This window comes from Magallana gigas, chromosome 2 (genome assembly GCF_963853765.1).
Source record: "Magallana gigas chromosome 2, xbMagGiga1.1, whole genome shotgun sequence".
NCBI lineage: Eukaryota > Metazoa > Mollusca > Bivalvia > Ostreida > Ostreidae > Magallana > Magallana gigas.
In genome coordinates this window covers 29,289,580-29,306,373 of record NC_088854.1, presented here as the reverse complement: position 1 = coordinate 29,306,373, position 16,794 = coordinate 29,289,580, and the positions used below count along the sequence as shown (strand labels likewise).

General features: G+C 31.8%; 1 protein-coding gene across 2 annotated transcripts; it reads left to right on the top strand.

Moving 5' to 3' along the window:
* Positions 1-11,224: 11,224 nt before the first annotated feature.
* On the top strand, positions 11,225-15,796 carry LOC105326641 (uncharacterized). 2 transcript variants are annotated; one of them, XM_034447254.2, is made up of 6 exons: positions 11,225-11,329; positions 12,275-12,535; positions 13,301-13,381; positions 13,520-13,642; positions 13,759-13,880; positions 13,975-15,796. In XM_034447254.2, exons 1-6 carry the CDS (start codon positions 11,252-11,254, stop codon positions 14,750-14,752), a joined length of 1,443 nt encoding a protein of 480 aa, XP_034303145.2. In that variant the 5' UTR covers positions 11,225-11,251; the 3' UTR covers positions 14,753-15,796. The 2 variants fall into 2 exon arrangements, with proteins under 2 accessions (XP_034303145.2, XP_034303146.2); XM_034447255.2 differs by lacking the exon at positions 12,275-12,535 and having other exon boundaries at positions 11,309-11,329.
* Positions 15,797-16,794: the final 998 nt, after the last annotated feature.

The following is a 16,794-nucleotide window of genomic DNA, read 5'->3' as shown; positions in this document are numbered from 1 at the left end:
TGAGGTATATAAGCGCCGTTCACTTTTAATTTCTTATACAGAAAAATCCTTGTAATGACATCATTGAGCGTAAAATGTACATAGTCCTAAATGATCACAACAAACACGAACCAGTTCACGTAAAACCGCACCTGTTTACCCTCGTTTTGATTAGGACCGGAAATTATTTAATTGTCGCACATCGTTTATCTCTTGGTTGACAGCTTTCAATTACTCCATTTGTATTGCAGAAACTGACAATTGTTTTTACACTGTACAGTTATTCTGATTTAATACATCTATTGTTTTTATTAAGCTATATACACTTTGTATTTGAATTTATTTGTCTGTATATCTACTGTTATAATCTTAACATTATAATTAGTATATGTATGTGTTGACCTTTAAAACACGTTTGTGTTTTATATTTAATGTCACTTTGTTTTAGCACTAATTATGTAGGAAAGGACTCTCTAAGTTTTAAGAACTTGTGCTTAATCATTTTGTTCACACCATCAAATAATAAAATATGTTCAAATAACAGCTTTCAATGATCCAGTCTTATGCATTTGTAATTACATTATGTTAAGTTAATATGAAATTGTAAGTATTTCTATGAGAAATATCATGTATCCTTTATTAATTGAGAACAATAATGTATAAATACTGTACTTTGTTTTCAAAATGTCAATCTTTTAAAATCGGAGTTGAATAAATGGGACATACAATACACGATTATCTAACAAAGGAAATAACTTTTAATATTGATTTACCTTTGAAATTACCCATTTTTGATTTTTTAAAGTGCAAATTGCAATGCAATTATATTTTGCAATAATTTTTAAAATTCATTTTACATTTAAAGATTAATGCACCAAAATCATAAGAAAAGTAAAACTCAAGGTAGGTCGATCTAAATTGATAAAAAATGTTAAGAATGAAACCTTGGACGTGTGTGGTTTGGTTTGGATAAGAGCAATAAAACTGTAATTTACTGTGATGTGATATCTTGTTTGCAGATGTTCATGCTACGCTACAATAAAACTTTTAAACAGTAGGCTCTATGATATTTAAATTACAGCCGACGCTACGTGACCGTGTTTTCTCCTATAAGAATAATTTTTTGAAAATAAATGATGTTGTGAATCTTATGCCATAATTAATATCCGTGTAAAACACTTTTCTTATACACTGGTTTTCATAAAGTAGCCTTTCTGTTGGTTTTCCTTACTTATATTTTTCTATTAAGTATATTTTTGATTGTTTTATTCTTAAATAAACTGTACAGATATTATATGTAGATTGTTTGGGAGTTCAACTTGGGAGCAGAGGCCCGATGACTCTGATGGAAGTTGGTACTTACAGAGGTAATGTGTATTTGATTCATGTTTATGAAAATGAGAAGTTTTTTTAAGATTAACTATACGGCAGGTCATGTTCATTTAAACACATGTCTTGTTTGAAAGCACAACGTCCTAATACAATTATTAGCTTGACGTTAACATCGCATTTAGAAATCGGATTGATTTAGTTCTACGCACTTTGCTCTAGATTAAGCATATAGAACGGGAATGTATGTTTGAGATGAGATAAAAATGACTGATGATATATAGAACACAAAAACACGATATGTCCAAGGATAAAAAAAGTATTGATTTACCAAAGAGCTCATGCCTTACGCCCATATTTTTCAAAGCACGACTATATTTTTGAATGCTTATAATTACAATTTCATCAATGTTTTTTATTCTATTAGCTGTAAAATAAGATAATTAAAATCAAAACAGTTGTAAATAAATGGCTTATATAATTTTTTTCTCTAAAGATTATTCAATGAGACTGAATATATTTATGACTTTGTAGTAAGTTCTTTTGTAAAACGCAGTTCGGGTTCTCAGGAATGCTTAATCCTCCAATTTGAGACAGGAATAAGAACGTACATGTAACTGTAAAATAACATGTTGATGCTTAAAAAAGGGGAAAGAATAAGATTCGCCAATTACAAAATAAAATATTTTTAATATTGATTTCTTGTTTAAATTTTAAGACTCCATGAAATCCCGTAACTTTAGAATAATTAATAATTGCAAGAAGATACTATTTAAACTAATAAATAAAATTTAACCGATTTGTTTGCTTGATGATCTTTTTTATCATTTTACTGATCTTACTCATAGTTTTTTAAAAACCTCCTGCAGAGTAGAGAAAAATCACAGTATATATCATCACATCAATTTCACTGAAAGAGCAAGGAAAGTTAAATAAAAAGTAGGTTTCCCTTTTGACGTCAATCTTATCTATCGCCAGTTTTTATAATTAATACATTAATACATGGGAGGAGCTTGGCTTTGACGGACAAGTGCAATATAAATAAGAGGCCCAATGGGCCACATCGCTCACCTGAGCAACACTGGCTTTATATGGGCGTTCAAAGGATATTGTGCCATGTGGCCTCTCGGTAGATTAACCAAAAATGAACATCCGAATTTTCACTTATTTTTGCATATACACTGTACTTAATCTTTGACATATTTACCTTCATGGAATACCATTTTTACCGACAATAGATCATATGCAATATAATAACTAAATTTTCAGTTGGTGTTCACGGTTTAGTTCCAGTTCCCTTTATTTTAGCCCCCCCCCCCCCCATCACTTTATAAAACGATTAAAATACATGAGAGCATAAAGGTACATTTTCTCCCTCCACTACTTGCTACTTATTGTATTTTTAAAAATTCTATATGTGAAAGAAGAAAAGTGTACCTCAATGCACCAGAATAAATGCGCTCAATTCCTCAAATTAGAAACATTGAAATATTTAATTGGCCTTCTCCATTATAGACGATTGTCATTTACCAGGCATGAATTTATTTCGTATGACCTTTCATATCCTTACTCACTTGATTGAAGAAAATAAACTTAACTGAAAATGTTGTCACATATGTTAAAGAGCTATAATTCAAATTAATGTATTGGCAGGCATGTCGCTCTATTGTACCAAGGCCCATCCATTATTTTCATCTTTATTAAAAAACAACAAATGTGTACAAACAAAGATGATTTTCCACTGCAATATTTTTTTAAGAACACCAATAATGCTTTTATCCTCATAATAATAATGTGTCAGGCCTATGGAAACTGTTTAAAAGGCATTGTTTTCATTTACTTGTGTTCGAAAAACCATCAAAAGTTTGTGTAGATTTTATGCAATTTATCGTTGAAGAAAGGGCACCAGAAAGTAATTACAGCATATCATCCTGTTAGCAAGACATTTCTATTGATCAACCAAAATTTCAGTGTCTATCGTAGAATCATAAGCAAGATACATAGCTTGGTTTGAGTCATGTTTTTGTTCACATTAGTTTATTACATTCAACTTACGAATTTTAAATTTGGTATTTCCTATTCAGCATAGCTGCATTTTAAATATAAACAAACTAAAGTATGAGCTCAGCTTTGTGTACAAACATATAATAGCATTGTGCGCAAAGCTCTGTATCTTGCTTATAACTCGAAGCTTGACTCTCAGGTTAGTAAAATTATAGGAATTTGTAAACAATTAAAACAAGAGAAAACTGCACTAAAACAAAGAGAAAACTCAATTTATTTTTCATCATATATATACTTTAGTCATATATTTCTAGCAGCGAGAATAATCTCCGTTTAGATTGAAATTGCTGAACATCTTAATAGAACATGTTGCATTAATCAACTATTATGTAGAGATAATACCGAATTACACGCACCATCATAATTTGATCCCCCATGGTGGCCCCACCCTATCCCCTGAAATCATGGTTTGAAAAAACTAGAATGAATCAACACTACCTGAGGATGCTTCCACACACGTTACAGCTTTTCTGGCCAATTGGTTTTTGAGAAGAAAATTTTTAAAGATATTTCTCTGTATATTTCACCTCAGGTGAGCTAACAATTATTTATGTCTGTTAGTTTGTTATGTGTAACTACTTGCCGGGTTCGTCAGATCATTGCTTTCTGTAGATTTGGACCATGGTATATAACAAACCCATCTTTACCAGCAGGCCTCAATTTTTTCATCTTCCCAAGTCAAGGGTTTCTGATCCGCTCCGCTCTATTAACCGAACTGGCTTTTTTGGACGGGGCTTGAAACTTGGCTCTTTGATTGGTGTCACTGAAGTCAGCATGATCCAATAAAAAACGTTGTTTAGTGATTGATATTCATGATACACTGAGTAACTTTGCTCCATTGTCATTATACAGTTGGGACAAAACTGTAACTTATTTACTTACCACTACTTGTTCTAGTCCCAATAATCTCTTCTTTTCTAGAAATTCGAATTCTATGAGGAATAAAAACACCCAAAATTTGGATGTTTGCATAAAAGAAAAGTACAGGTCGATGTAATAAGGAGTAAATAAATATCAGCGTTTTGCGATTGGCTGAATTCAGGCTTAAGTATGTAACAATTCTCATAAAGTTTGTATTGAATTTGATGCGAAAATAATTGGTATCCTTTCCCTATAAAGAACTTGTACATGGCCGCAGCCATGTTGCTTAGTATTTGTTTCAATGTACTTTTTTTGATTGGTTAAAAGAAGAATTCACCAAAGTTCAAAAATTTGTAATATCGCTACAAGGAGCAATAATTAACCCACATATGTATTGTCAATTCGGTAAAGGGTTATGCAGAGCGGAGCGAATCAGAAACCATTGACTTGGAAAGATGCAATTTTTTTTTATCGTAATGATGTAAAACATTCACCTTATAATCTTTTGCACCTGCCACCAAAAGATATAAAATATATCCTTTACTATAGTACTCCTTATCGATAGTTTTTCTCAGTCTCACCTTTTTACAAGATGTAAACAAACAATAATAACATGCTGGGTAGATGATCATTTTCACAATGAAGTCTGATACGATTAATTTGAGAGAGTGATACCCCTTTTGCAAAAAGGATCAGCTTAGTTGGCAACTCGTGTACGGCCTTTAAAATAGGCAGGCATTGTGTATGTAAAAGTCAGCTAAGACAAAATTTGTTTTAAAATGGTAAAATATTAACTGATAATTCTGCCTTTGAACTGAATTTATCGAATTAAAAAACAAAAAGAATCAGAACCGCTAAAGCCTTTTACTATACATGTTACGCCTTTCATTATCACCTCAACATAAATATTGATATCTCATGAAGCAGCAATGTATCGCATGACTTAAAAGTGAAAGTAAGAGATATATATATTTTGATAAAATAAATGAAGATGATGGACAGATAACTCTTTAAATACGTTCCATGTGCAAAGATATTATTAATGTACTACATACAGTCTACTAAATTTTTTTTTTTTTTTTTTTTTTTATAGATTTATTCATTATATCAGTTTTACATCAAATATAACAAACAGAGATAACATCAACAAAATATAGAATATACATATGCTCTAAATTGATTTTACAAAATTTTGGAAAATTCTATAGTCTACGAATGAATTGTGACTTTTTAAAACAGAAGCATAGAATACAGTAGATACCTTTACATGGTTCAAAATATTGTAATTTGTTTCTTCTAAGGAATGTACCCGACAATACATCTTATATTTATAAATTCTGTATGCTATAAATAAAATGAGGGTATTCAGTGATACAATTTTTCTATTTTGTTCATGAAAAAAACCTAAAAGTACATGTTTCCACTTAATATCAATTTTAGTGTAAACATTTAAAGCATTCCATATTTCAAGTACATTATCACATTCAAAAATAAGATGCTTTGTATTTTCATTCTCCTGGCATATTTTACATTGACTGTGGGTTTCTTTATTCCATTTACTTAAATAAACATTGTTACAAAGAATATTATTTAATACTTTGTAATTGAATTCTGCTAGACGTTTATCAGAAATATCTGATAATTTACATTTGTAGATATATTTCCAATCAACAGAATCAATATCATATTCCTTTTGTAAAACAGTCTGATAACAAGGTTTAGTAAACTTCTTATTTACTAAATTCTCATAGAAAAAACTACATCTTTGCCCTAATACATTCTCATAACCTGAATGAAAATTAAAATAGTTATTATTTTGTATATTAGTAAACTTACAATTTGAAAAATCAAATTTCCTACATAAAGGCTTGAAAACAGAGGAAAGAATCTTGAATTCACATATCCAGTTTGATTTATTATTTATACAGTCTTTGAAGTCTAAAAGCGACTTGAAATTTCCTTCATCATTTAACAAGTCGTTTACATATAGAATTCCACATGTAATCCAATTTTTAAAAAATAAGGAGTTTCCCTTATACAAAAAATTGCAGTTGTTCCATATCGGTTGTTGTACAATTTTAATTGATGAAATATTTTCTGAGTTTTTAGGCTTACATTCATTGAATGAACATAACACTTGTTGATAAAACAATGGTAATTTTCCTAATTTTTGCATATTTTCTATCTTTTTTTCTGAAAATTGTAATGCGTAATTTACATCTATGTTTATTTGTTTACAGTAAGAATCAAAAATTTTGTACAGAATGTTTTTGTTTTTTAAGAGTCGAGGAACCCATGAGGCTTTTAATGCCTTTATTTTACATTCAATATCAACAACTGCCAGCCCACCTTTTAAAACATTACCTATTAAAGTATTACGTTTAATTCTTTCGGTTTTATCCCAAATAAAGTTATAGATTAAGCGTTGAATTTTTTTTATAAAGTCATTTTCGGGAGAATTAAGTATTGAAGCAACGTATGTGAGTTTGGATAAAGCAAGTGTGTTAATAATGCATGATTTACCAAATAAAGTTAATTTTCTTCTTTTCCAAGACTCAAAAAGCTTTTCCACATCATGATAAACTTTCATCCAGTTCTTATTATAACATTCTACTTTATCGTGCCCAATGAAGATTCCCAAACATCTTACTGCTTTGTTTGTAGTTTTGATACCATAGAGCTCGTCATAAAGATTTTTTAGAGTACCTAATAGAATACATTCTGTTTTGTTTATGTTTATTTTAGATCCAGCGTGTTTACAAAATTCGTTAAGCACGTCTAAAGCATGTTTCATTGACATTTCATCTCTTAGGGCTATACTTAGATCATCTGCATGTTGAATGTTTTTTATTTCATTGTTGTTTATTGTTATTCCTTTTATGTTCTGATTACTGTTTATCTTAATAGCTAGAATTTCAGCTACAAAAAGATATAGCAAGGCAGAAAGCGGACAACCCTGTCTTATTCCACGAGTCATTGTGCATGTTTTTGACAACCAGCCGTTATTTTTCATCTTAAATATTGGATTGGTATAAAGTATGTTGGCCCATTTTATGAAGTTATTGCTAATGTTAAATTTTTCTAGAACCTTAAACAAGAAATTCCACTCCACGGAATCGAATGCTTTTTCAAAGTCCAAGAAGAGTAATATGCCATCAAGATTTTCTGTTTCACAGTATTCAAAAACATCTAGAATTAATCGAGCGTTTTCTCCGATATACCGCCCTTTAATGTATGCAGTTTGTTGTTCGCTAATTAGTTTAGTTAATATTGTTTGTAATCTTTTCGCAAAAATGAAAGCAATGATTTTATAGTCTGTATTTGTTAAACTAATTGGTCGGTAATTTTTTAAGCTATCTTTTTCCCCTTTTTTGTAAATTAAAGATATCACAGAAAGTCTTTGAGAGTATGCCATTTCACCTCTTTGAAATATTTCATTAAGAGCTTTGTAGAAAAAAGGACCGATTATGTCCCAAAAACATTGATAAAACTCACAAGGTAAGCCATCTAAACCAGGCGATTTTTCTTTTTTCATGTTATTTACTGCCTCTCTACATTCTTCATATGAGGGAAAATTATCTAAATAATTTCTATCATCGTTATTTAGCGTAGGATTTTCGCTTATTTCCGACAGATATGTATTAATATTTTCAATTGGAATATTTTTACTTGTATAAAGATTTTGATAGAACATAAGCATTTCCCCCAATATTGCATTCGTTTTGTTTATTTTTAATCCCTTCTCTGATTTTATTTCTTTAATTACATTTGACGCCTGATTATGTTTTTCTAGGCCCAAAAAATATTTAGAATTTTTCTCCCCTTCTTCTATCCATTTGATTTTAGATCTAATTTGAGCCCCTTTGGCTTTTTTATCGTACAAGGAATCTAATTCCGCTTCTAATGTTTTTAGTTTTTTGTAATTGAAACTGTCAGCGTGTTCATTTTCTAATTCACCTATTTCATGTTCTATTGTCTTTATTTTCTGTTTAAATGATTTTTGCTCAGTTTTTGCAAATTTAATGGAAAATTCTCTTACATTTCTTTTAATCAATTCCCACGTAGTAAGTGGGCTTAAGGATGGATCTATGTTATGAACGATATCGCTAATTCCCTTTTTGTAGTTACCATTTTCGAGATAAGAAACATTTAGCTTCCAATATCCGGGTCCCTTTTTTGTTTTATCAATATCATAATAGAGTTTTAGAAATCTGTGATCAGTCATTCGAATCCCATTTGAATGAGTACCCGGGATTTTCCCAACCTTGAAATCTGTTGGAATATAATAGAATGAGTTATTAATAAATATGTAGTCAATTCGACTTTTAGGGTCATTTTTTGCATCACACCAGGTATTTCCTGTCTTTTCCGGATTAAGTTTTGTCCACATATCATCTAAATTAAAGTATTCTTTCAAATCTTGTAAATGGCGTAAACTTTTATCAGCACTGTTAGACATATTACAGTTGAAATCACCGCATAATATAATATTTTCATTTATACAGTTTTTTGATATAAACACTTTTAGCTTTTTAAAGAATTCACATCTTTTATTTGCATCATTCGGAGCATAAATATTTACCAATGTAAAAATTTTACTGTCGATTTCAATATTGATTAAAATTCTTCTACCATCTATAGATTTTCTAACATTCATTATATTTGTTTTAATTTTATCGTTGAATAATACGGACACACCTTTACTAAAAGCTGAGTCGCTAAAAGCGTGAAAAGAATCGCCTTTCCAGTTATAGTTGTATAAGTTTTCATTCTTTTCTATATAATGTGTTTCTTGTAATAAAACAATATCAGTATTACTTTCTTTTAACCAAGAGTAAATTTTTTTCCGCTTTTCGGGGGTATTTAACCCCCTTACGTTAACTGAAATAATTTCTAATTTTTCCATTCAACTACTTAATTAAATACATTTAATTAAAGAGTTGCAATATACAGATATATATACCGTGCATACTAATCCAGTCCATAGATCATGACCAAAGTCCTGAAACAGTCCGTGTCCTGATTGACCGAGTTGCTGACCTTAGCAACGTGCGATTAGCCCTTGTTTTTAGCAGAAGTTGACTCGTCTGAGTCGGACTCCGTGGAGGCATCGAATCCCGACATCGACTCCGATTCCGACTGGTAGCGTAATTCGCGAAGCATCTGCGCGATGTCTCTTTGTTTGGTGTTGACTTTCGACTGTTGTTTTTGGCTGGGCTTGCTCCATTGGTCGCTCTTTTTCCGTTTACGGATTTTTTTGCTTATCTTGCTGATGATCTGACCAAGAAGATTTTTCCCTGGCCATGCCTCGATCTTTGTATTTTCCGTTGCTTCCTTGTTCAGCCCTGTGCCCCAGGTATCGTTATAAGTGGATTCAGCAAAGATAGTGTCTTTCTTAACCGATCTCAACTTTTCCCTGAATCTTTGAACCTGTACACATTTGTTTTCAATGATTTCCGTCATGACGGACTCCCTTGTGTCGGCCCACTGTTCATTGGGCCGTATTTTGTCTCCCAATCGTTTTGCAGATAAAGCATCCTTGGCCTCTAGGATCGTTTTCGCCGTGTCCAGATCTCCACATCTTACCGCTTTCGTATACTGAAAAGCATGCTCTGCTGATTTGTGCGTGAAACCATACATGTTAAGCTCACACGGAAAAAAATTGGATAGGATGTTGTCCTCTCCATTGAATGCAATGACGTTGTTTTGCGATTCGTAAGAGGGGCATGTTTTATCCCCGGGTTTGTGCCCTTCCAGCTTGCAAACTTTGCAGCGTGGGTTATTTTTGCAAAATTTCATAGTGTGGTCTGTGGCCCAACATTTTGTGCATGTCAGTTGTCGCTGGAATTTTGGCTGACCAAAATGAAAAAGTTTGCAGCGCAAGCCGGCACAGTAATTGATTCTGGGTAAATGCTTTCCTTCTTTCAAGGGTTCAATGTATAGAAAGCGATTTCCATTCAACACACTTGTCATCTTGTTTGTAATGGGGTGACGTATTTTCTCATATAATATTTTGCTTGTGGGCTTTACTTCAAGCTTTTCAAGTAGCTCGAGGACAGCAGAATCGTCTACAGATAAGGGTAGACCACAGAGCCGAATCTTTAGAGATTTTTCTGAGGCATTATGAATGCCCGATGAATACGGGTTAGTATCAAAGAATGATATAGACACATTTTGGATATGAATCCCTTCGGTCAGCAGCTTTTCCCGGCTAGCCACATCCCGCAGGTAAACCCGCCATAAATTACGGTCGAGCTGTAGACAGTGTAAAGAATTACCGACAACTTTCGCGACACAGTCCATTAGATCAAAAACCGTTACCCTTCCGTCGTCAGAGCACTGGATCTCAGAGTCCTTAAGGTATAACGGTTTGATCGTACGGTTCTCTACCTGTTCACCCATGACGGAGTTTGAATGCACAATGTAGGCGAGACAGTCGGGGAATTTTGCGTGGTGAAGGGTGTTCACCGAGTGTTCACTAAGTAAGCCGGTAAATAAATGTATGAAATTCACAAATAAACTGAAGAACAAAAATTCAAAAACATATATACACATTCCAAATACCCTCCTGTGTCATCTGGGTTGATAGTAAATCCACAGAAAAAAAGGATATTCGCAAAAACTGTCAAAAAACACGAGAGCTGGGATAGTATGTCCACCCTGTTCCGTGTCACGTGACTCGACTTTCTACTAAATTTGGTTTATATCAGCTTCATAGTTATCAGTCAATGTTGTTTATAAGTGTATGAATCATAATTATTTAATTTGTATCAATTTTATGTACATAACCTTAATAGTAGTATCTATTATGCATTTTTAGAAGCCCAATCGATAAATAGCTGATGTCGTTGTTATCAAAGATACAATTGTTTGAAAATTCATTGTTTGATAGTGGAAAAGATAAATGTATTTATGTAGATCTCAGCAGGTATTGATTACAATAAACAATATCCCGTTGCATTTGATGATCATTCATATGCATTGCGTAAACTATGATAATACGAAAACTTTAGCCCCCATGATCCTATATAAACGAGGTAAAAAAAATTCCATAGCGTTGTTTTTTCTATCCAGAGCCATGACAACCCACAAAATTGTAAGTTTGCCTAATTTTGCTACATATATTTAATCATTGAAATGTTTAGGATTTGAAATGTATAAAAGAAATACCCAATTTAATATAATGGAGGTATTCAAATTTATAAAACCAAAGGAGATTGTGATGTTTTAATGAGGGTTATTGTTTCAGTTCCTATTAAATAGGATTTTAATGCAAAACCCTTTAAGTCAATTCACTTGAAAAACGTACAAATCAACTGTGTCGTCTTTGCAGAATATTATCAAAAAATTATTTAATGGGTGATAACCACTGCATAATGAGCTAAACATATTTTAAAATATGTTAATATTGCATCGTAAGCAAAATATTATTAAAAAGATTAAAATTATTAATATGCCAATGCATTTATTGTACTAAAAATGTCCTTTATATTTAAAGGTATACGTATGAACCGCGTGGTTCATTCTTATAAACAGTGTACATGTAGTACGGATTATCATAAATGAACAAAATGTGTTGTTTTGACTGTTATAGTCTTGAAGATTATTATTAAATAACCTAAAATTTCACTAAGATATCTTTAAATATAGCAACTCTCTCACACAATTTCATCACAGCTATAGTTTAACAATTTAACATCATTATAATCATAAGTATTATTCTATTACGTAAAATGATTGCATTGTTCACATATTCCCCCGCCGAAACTCGGTTTAGATACTGAAGGAAAACTGTTCTAGAATAGTTTTGATCCATAGGTTCTGCAGGGTTGTACATGTAGTATGATTTCTGCCAGCACTGCAGATTTCATTAAACACAATGAGAAGCGATCGTTTCATTCAAAGAAGCTGAAACAGCTGAATTATGTGTATCCATTTTTAGAGTATTATTTTCAAAATGTCAAATGTTTAATCCTTAACAAAAACTGCAAATTTTTAATTTCAAAGATCATGCTTATTTTACGGTTATGTTTAAACACAGATGAAGGAAACTAAAGATGAACCGAAAGTAGAAATCGTCGATGAAACAGAGCGATGTTGCAAAGTTGTTTCTATCTTGTCACATGAGCCCGTATTGGCGGTAGATTGTTTGGGAGTTCAACTTGCGAGCAGAGGTCCATTGACTCTTATACAAGTTGGTACTTACAGCGATCAGGTGTACTTGTTTGATGTACACAAAAATGAGAAGCTTCTTGTCGATGGTAAACTGGGCACTTTATTGGAATCCGAAGCTGTTATAAAGGTGTGCTACATATGTATAATTTTATATACCGCAAAAGTCCTTTATTTTTATTAACAGCGTAACCAGTGAATACCCACTAGAGCAATAGCTGGTTTACTTTTCTAGTTAAACTAGTTGGTAACTTTCTTTACCGCGTTTTAAATTATAGGCTTTTAGAAATGGGACAGGAAATAAGTTTGCAGTACTACACAAAATCATGTTACATTTAGTAACATGTAAGGATGTTGGCCAACATGTTCATGGATGAAAATGCACACAATAACACATTTTGATAAAAAAAAAAAACAACTCAAATAAAAGAAATTGTTCGGGTTCATTCAAGTCGACTAAATTACTGAGTGTATAATGGAAGGAGATACTTATGGAATACACATACTACGGACTAATAGGACTTAAGTTAAAGATATTATATAGTGTTTTACATTATATCTTTGCTGTCTCAATACACTAACTTTTTCCTTCGCCACGTTTAAGATCATAACGCAAAATGCTCTTTTAAGAATAATTTTAAACCATTGTTGAAAATGATTTTATTTCATTTTAAATACTTAGATATAATGCGATAATATATGTAACAGTGCAAACAATTCGTAACAGGCTAGCAACTGCCCCCCCCCCCCCCCCACCACCACCACCTTCTTCTCCCCACGGCAACGCAAATCTTTTAAAATTAAATGTTTCTTCATTCTAGGCTGTAATGGTCTGTATAAGATGTATTCCTATATTTAGAATTTTACAACAATCCCTCTGTTTTTTTTTATTTAGGTGATGTATAAATGCTCAAGTGATAGTGCTGCTTTGTTCTATCAGCATAACGTTATTCTTCGGAATGTGTTTGATGTAAAGGTAAATTATAAATAATGATTTAAAGAAATTTCAAGGCTTTTTATTATAAACAAAATCATATAGTTTAAGAGAGATTTGTATAAGATATTACTTCCAATACATGCCTTGTCTTGATTTATATTTTTCTTTACCACATAGGTTGCACACATTTTACTAGAAGAGCAGAAGGGTCGGTTACTTATTCCATTTTCGACACTGCGTACAATGTGCAAACTATATTCCACTTGTGACAGGGTATCAGAATATAAAGAGGAAATTCAGGTAAACACACTAGAATGTTCATTATCAACAATTATAATTGTACGAGAATTAATAATAGAAAGCATGAAGTCAACCTTATTTTGTTACTAAGTCCTTAAGTCTTCTTGTTTTTACAGACACAGTGTGACAAAAAAATTGGCGATTTTTGGGCGAAACGCCCTTTAACAGATAAAATGATTTCCTATGCAATAGGAAACGTAAACGCTTTGATTCCAGAAGTGTATGAAAATCAGAAACGGTAAGAAAATATGATAGGAAACTATTCAGTGTATAAAAACCTACATGTCTTTCTTACACTTTCCAAAATGTTGTTATGATTTATCTCCTTGTAGACTATTGAAAAAGGGCGAATTGGACTTAAAATTTAAAGATAGAGTAATGGAGACCATTTGCGTTAATATGGATCCTGAAAAAATAACACTTAGAACAAAGCAACGAGAAGAACGCATTGGGGAAATTATAAATTCAATTGATGAAAATGGTAATGCAGATACTAAGATCACGGACTTTGGAGAGGAAAGCGACGAGATATTAGCCTTGCGAAGACTTCATATTAAAGATGCTCAACGAAAGTCTGATTCTATTGATCGCTTAAAAACTGAGACTATTGAATATGATTTGAAAAAAATTGGCGACAAAGTCAAAGAAGAGAAAAGTGATTTTGTTCCAGAAATTTTCACTTTTAAATTTCTGTCTGAAACTCAGTCGCATCATCATGATGAAAAGATAATACAACAAGCAACGCGGCTTAAATACCAAATAAAAGAAATTGTTTTTGCCGACATTGAGACAAAATATTCAATGGAAACAAGTCTTCAATATTTAACACCCTGGGAAAAAGATGCATTAAGAAATATGAATGCGAATAGGATTTGTGAATCTCCAAAGGTTCGTCGTCGTTTGTTTTTTCTTTTAACGGAGGCCGATATGGACATAAAAATCAAACAACTACATAGGTATGGAAACAACTATCGATGTAATGAAAAGTTTTACAGCAAGATAAAATTCATTGCTACTAACGCATCTGATCTACCGGAATCTTTGCGACAAAAGGCTAGAGACTTTGTACGTCAACACGACGCGCTTGGTAATTCAAATCAAACGCGATAGCAAATTGTTAGTTTTTAAATTTAACTCTTGACACTTTCATTTTTCAAACTGATCTTTGGTTTTGTGTCGAAATGTGAATTGTCATGGGTTTATACTTGTTGGGTACGACAGAGAACCCTAAAAAAGAAACAAATATTTAAGGTAACTATGTAATTTTGTTTTGCATCTTAACTCCCCGGAAAGGGATTTGCCACCCTTTAATCTAATAGAGATGATTCCAAATACTAGACATAACATTTTGCTAGAAATTGTGATGGTGGTGTTATTGAAAATGTACGTATTATCATAATGTATTTTAAGTCAATTACAATGCCTTTTGATATTTGTTCATTGATTCAAAGGTTAAAAAAAATAAAAGAATTCAGTTTGTTCACGCATTATTGTTTCCGGTTATCACCTAATAAAAGTAATTTGGAAAGTATGTATAACATTACAAAATATTAGGTTAAAACTGAATCTTGTATTATACATCTTTCAAAGTTTTTTCAGTTTTCATTTTTTTTATTTCCTCAAATTAAAAGTTGCATGTATCTTACAATTATAGTGTCTTGCTTAGGATTTCTTTCATGGAATTCGAACGTAAATAACTAAATTTGTTTTTTACTGAAATACAATTGATTAAAGTTTACAGATACAATATATTAAACAATGACTGTATTGTATCTCATAATTGTACAGAAAACAACAAATAACTTTCGTATTATGTAAATAACAAAATGCCAATGAGCAAAAATGCTATTTACCTTTTCTAACTTTGATTCAAATTTTGTACATGTAGCCTGCATCAAGCCTGCATCAAGTTATTACTTGGAACGAATTAGATTACATGAAACTTTTATGTAGTTATTATGCAATATGCATATTTTTATTTATTTACAAGATGATATCCCGCACAAGCGCGGAAAATTACACTTAACACTAATGAGCTATGCATTTTATGTAAACATTCTTTTATGTATAAACTGTGACCGAATTATTTTCTTAAGGTATGGAACACTTCCATATTGTGACGTACTTCCTATCGAAATAAATAATAAAATCAAGCACATTTTTTTTCTCTGAAAATACTTTACCTTACAGCGTAGCGCAATAGGTTAAAGCGTTCACTACAATTTACAGTTTTTCCTTTTTCAAAAAATGTTAAACGTAGTTTTTGGTCAAACATTGTAAAATTTGAAAGGACTATGTGCGGTTTTATGCATTTTTTGCCCCCAAAAACAAAGTTTTAGAAAGAGCTTTAAAAATTAGGTGAAAGATATTTAAAACCATATTGGAAATAAAGGTGTAAAAGGTTATCACCACAGTGACGTCATAATGTAGAAATGACGTCATGAATATTGCATTATTTTGATAAATTGATGTTTTGTAGCAAAATATGGGTGTTTTCCGATGGTTTTTCGACTCGGAAACATCGAGCGCAGGCTTGCTCAAGTACAATTTTTTAGTATAATGTGTATATCTATCTGACGAAAAATATATGTTAAAATCGCACTTGAGCAGACCTGCGCTCTATACTTCCGAATGCTAAATATAGAGCAAAAATGAGACTATTTTCATTTGTTTGCAAATTTGCGGGAATTAGGTCATTTAGGTGACGTCATAGATAAACAGCAAATGAGCAATGATGACTAAAATCAAGATTAAAGTTATAGGCATCCTCTATACAATGATTTGTGAAGATTTTATTTTTATACGACACTATTTAAAAATTGGTTAAAATCGGGGGCAGATATTTGACCAAACCGCACATAGTCCTTTCTAGATATGTGAAAGTTTTCGACCATAATGTACTTTTATCCACATTAATATCGACAGCTGTCCCATACCATCTAAAAAAATTCTTAACTTTGGCCTTTTATTTGCTAGTTGTTTTACGGATTTTTTTTTTTTGGTAATGTTCATTGGATGGTGACAAAATATCCTAGCAGGAGAAACAAATCAGACGAATATACATGGCATATAAATTTTACATATATACAGTAGAGTTGTCAACACGAGCTGTTTATTATTCACAATTAATATATAAGACTACTCCTGTCAGT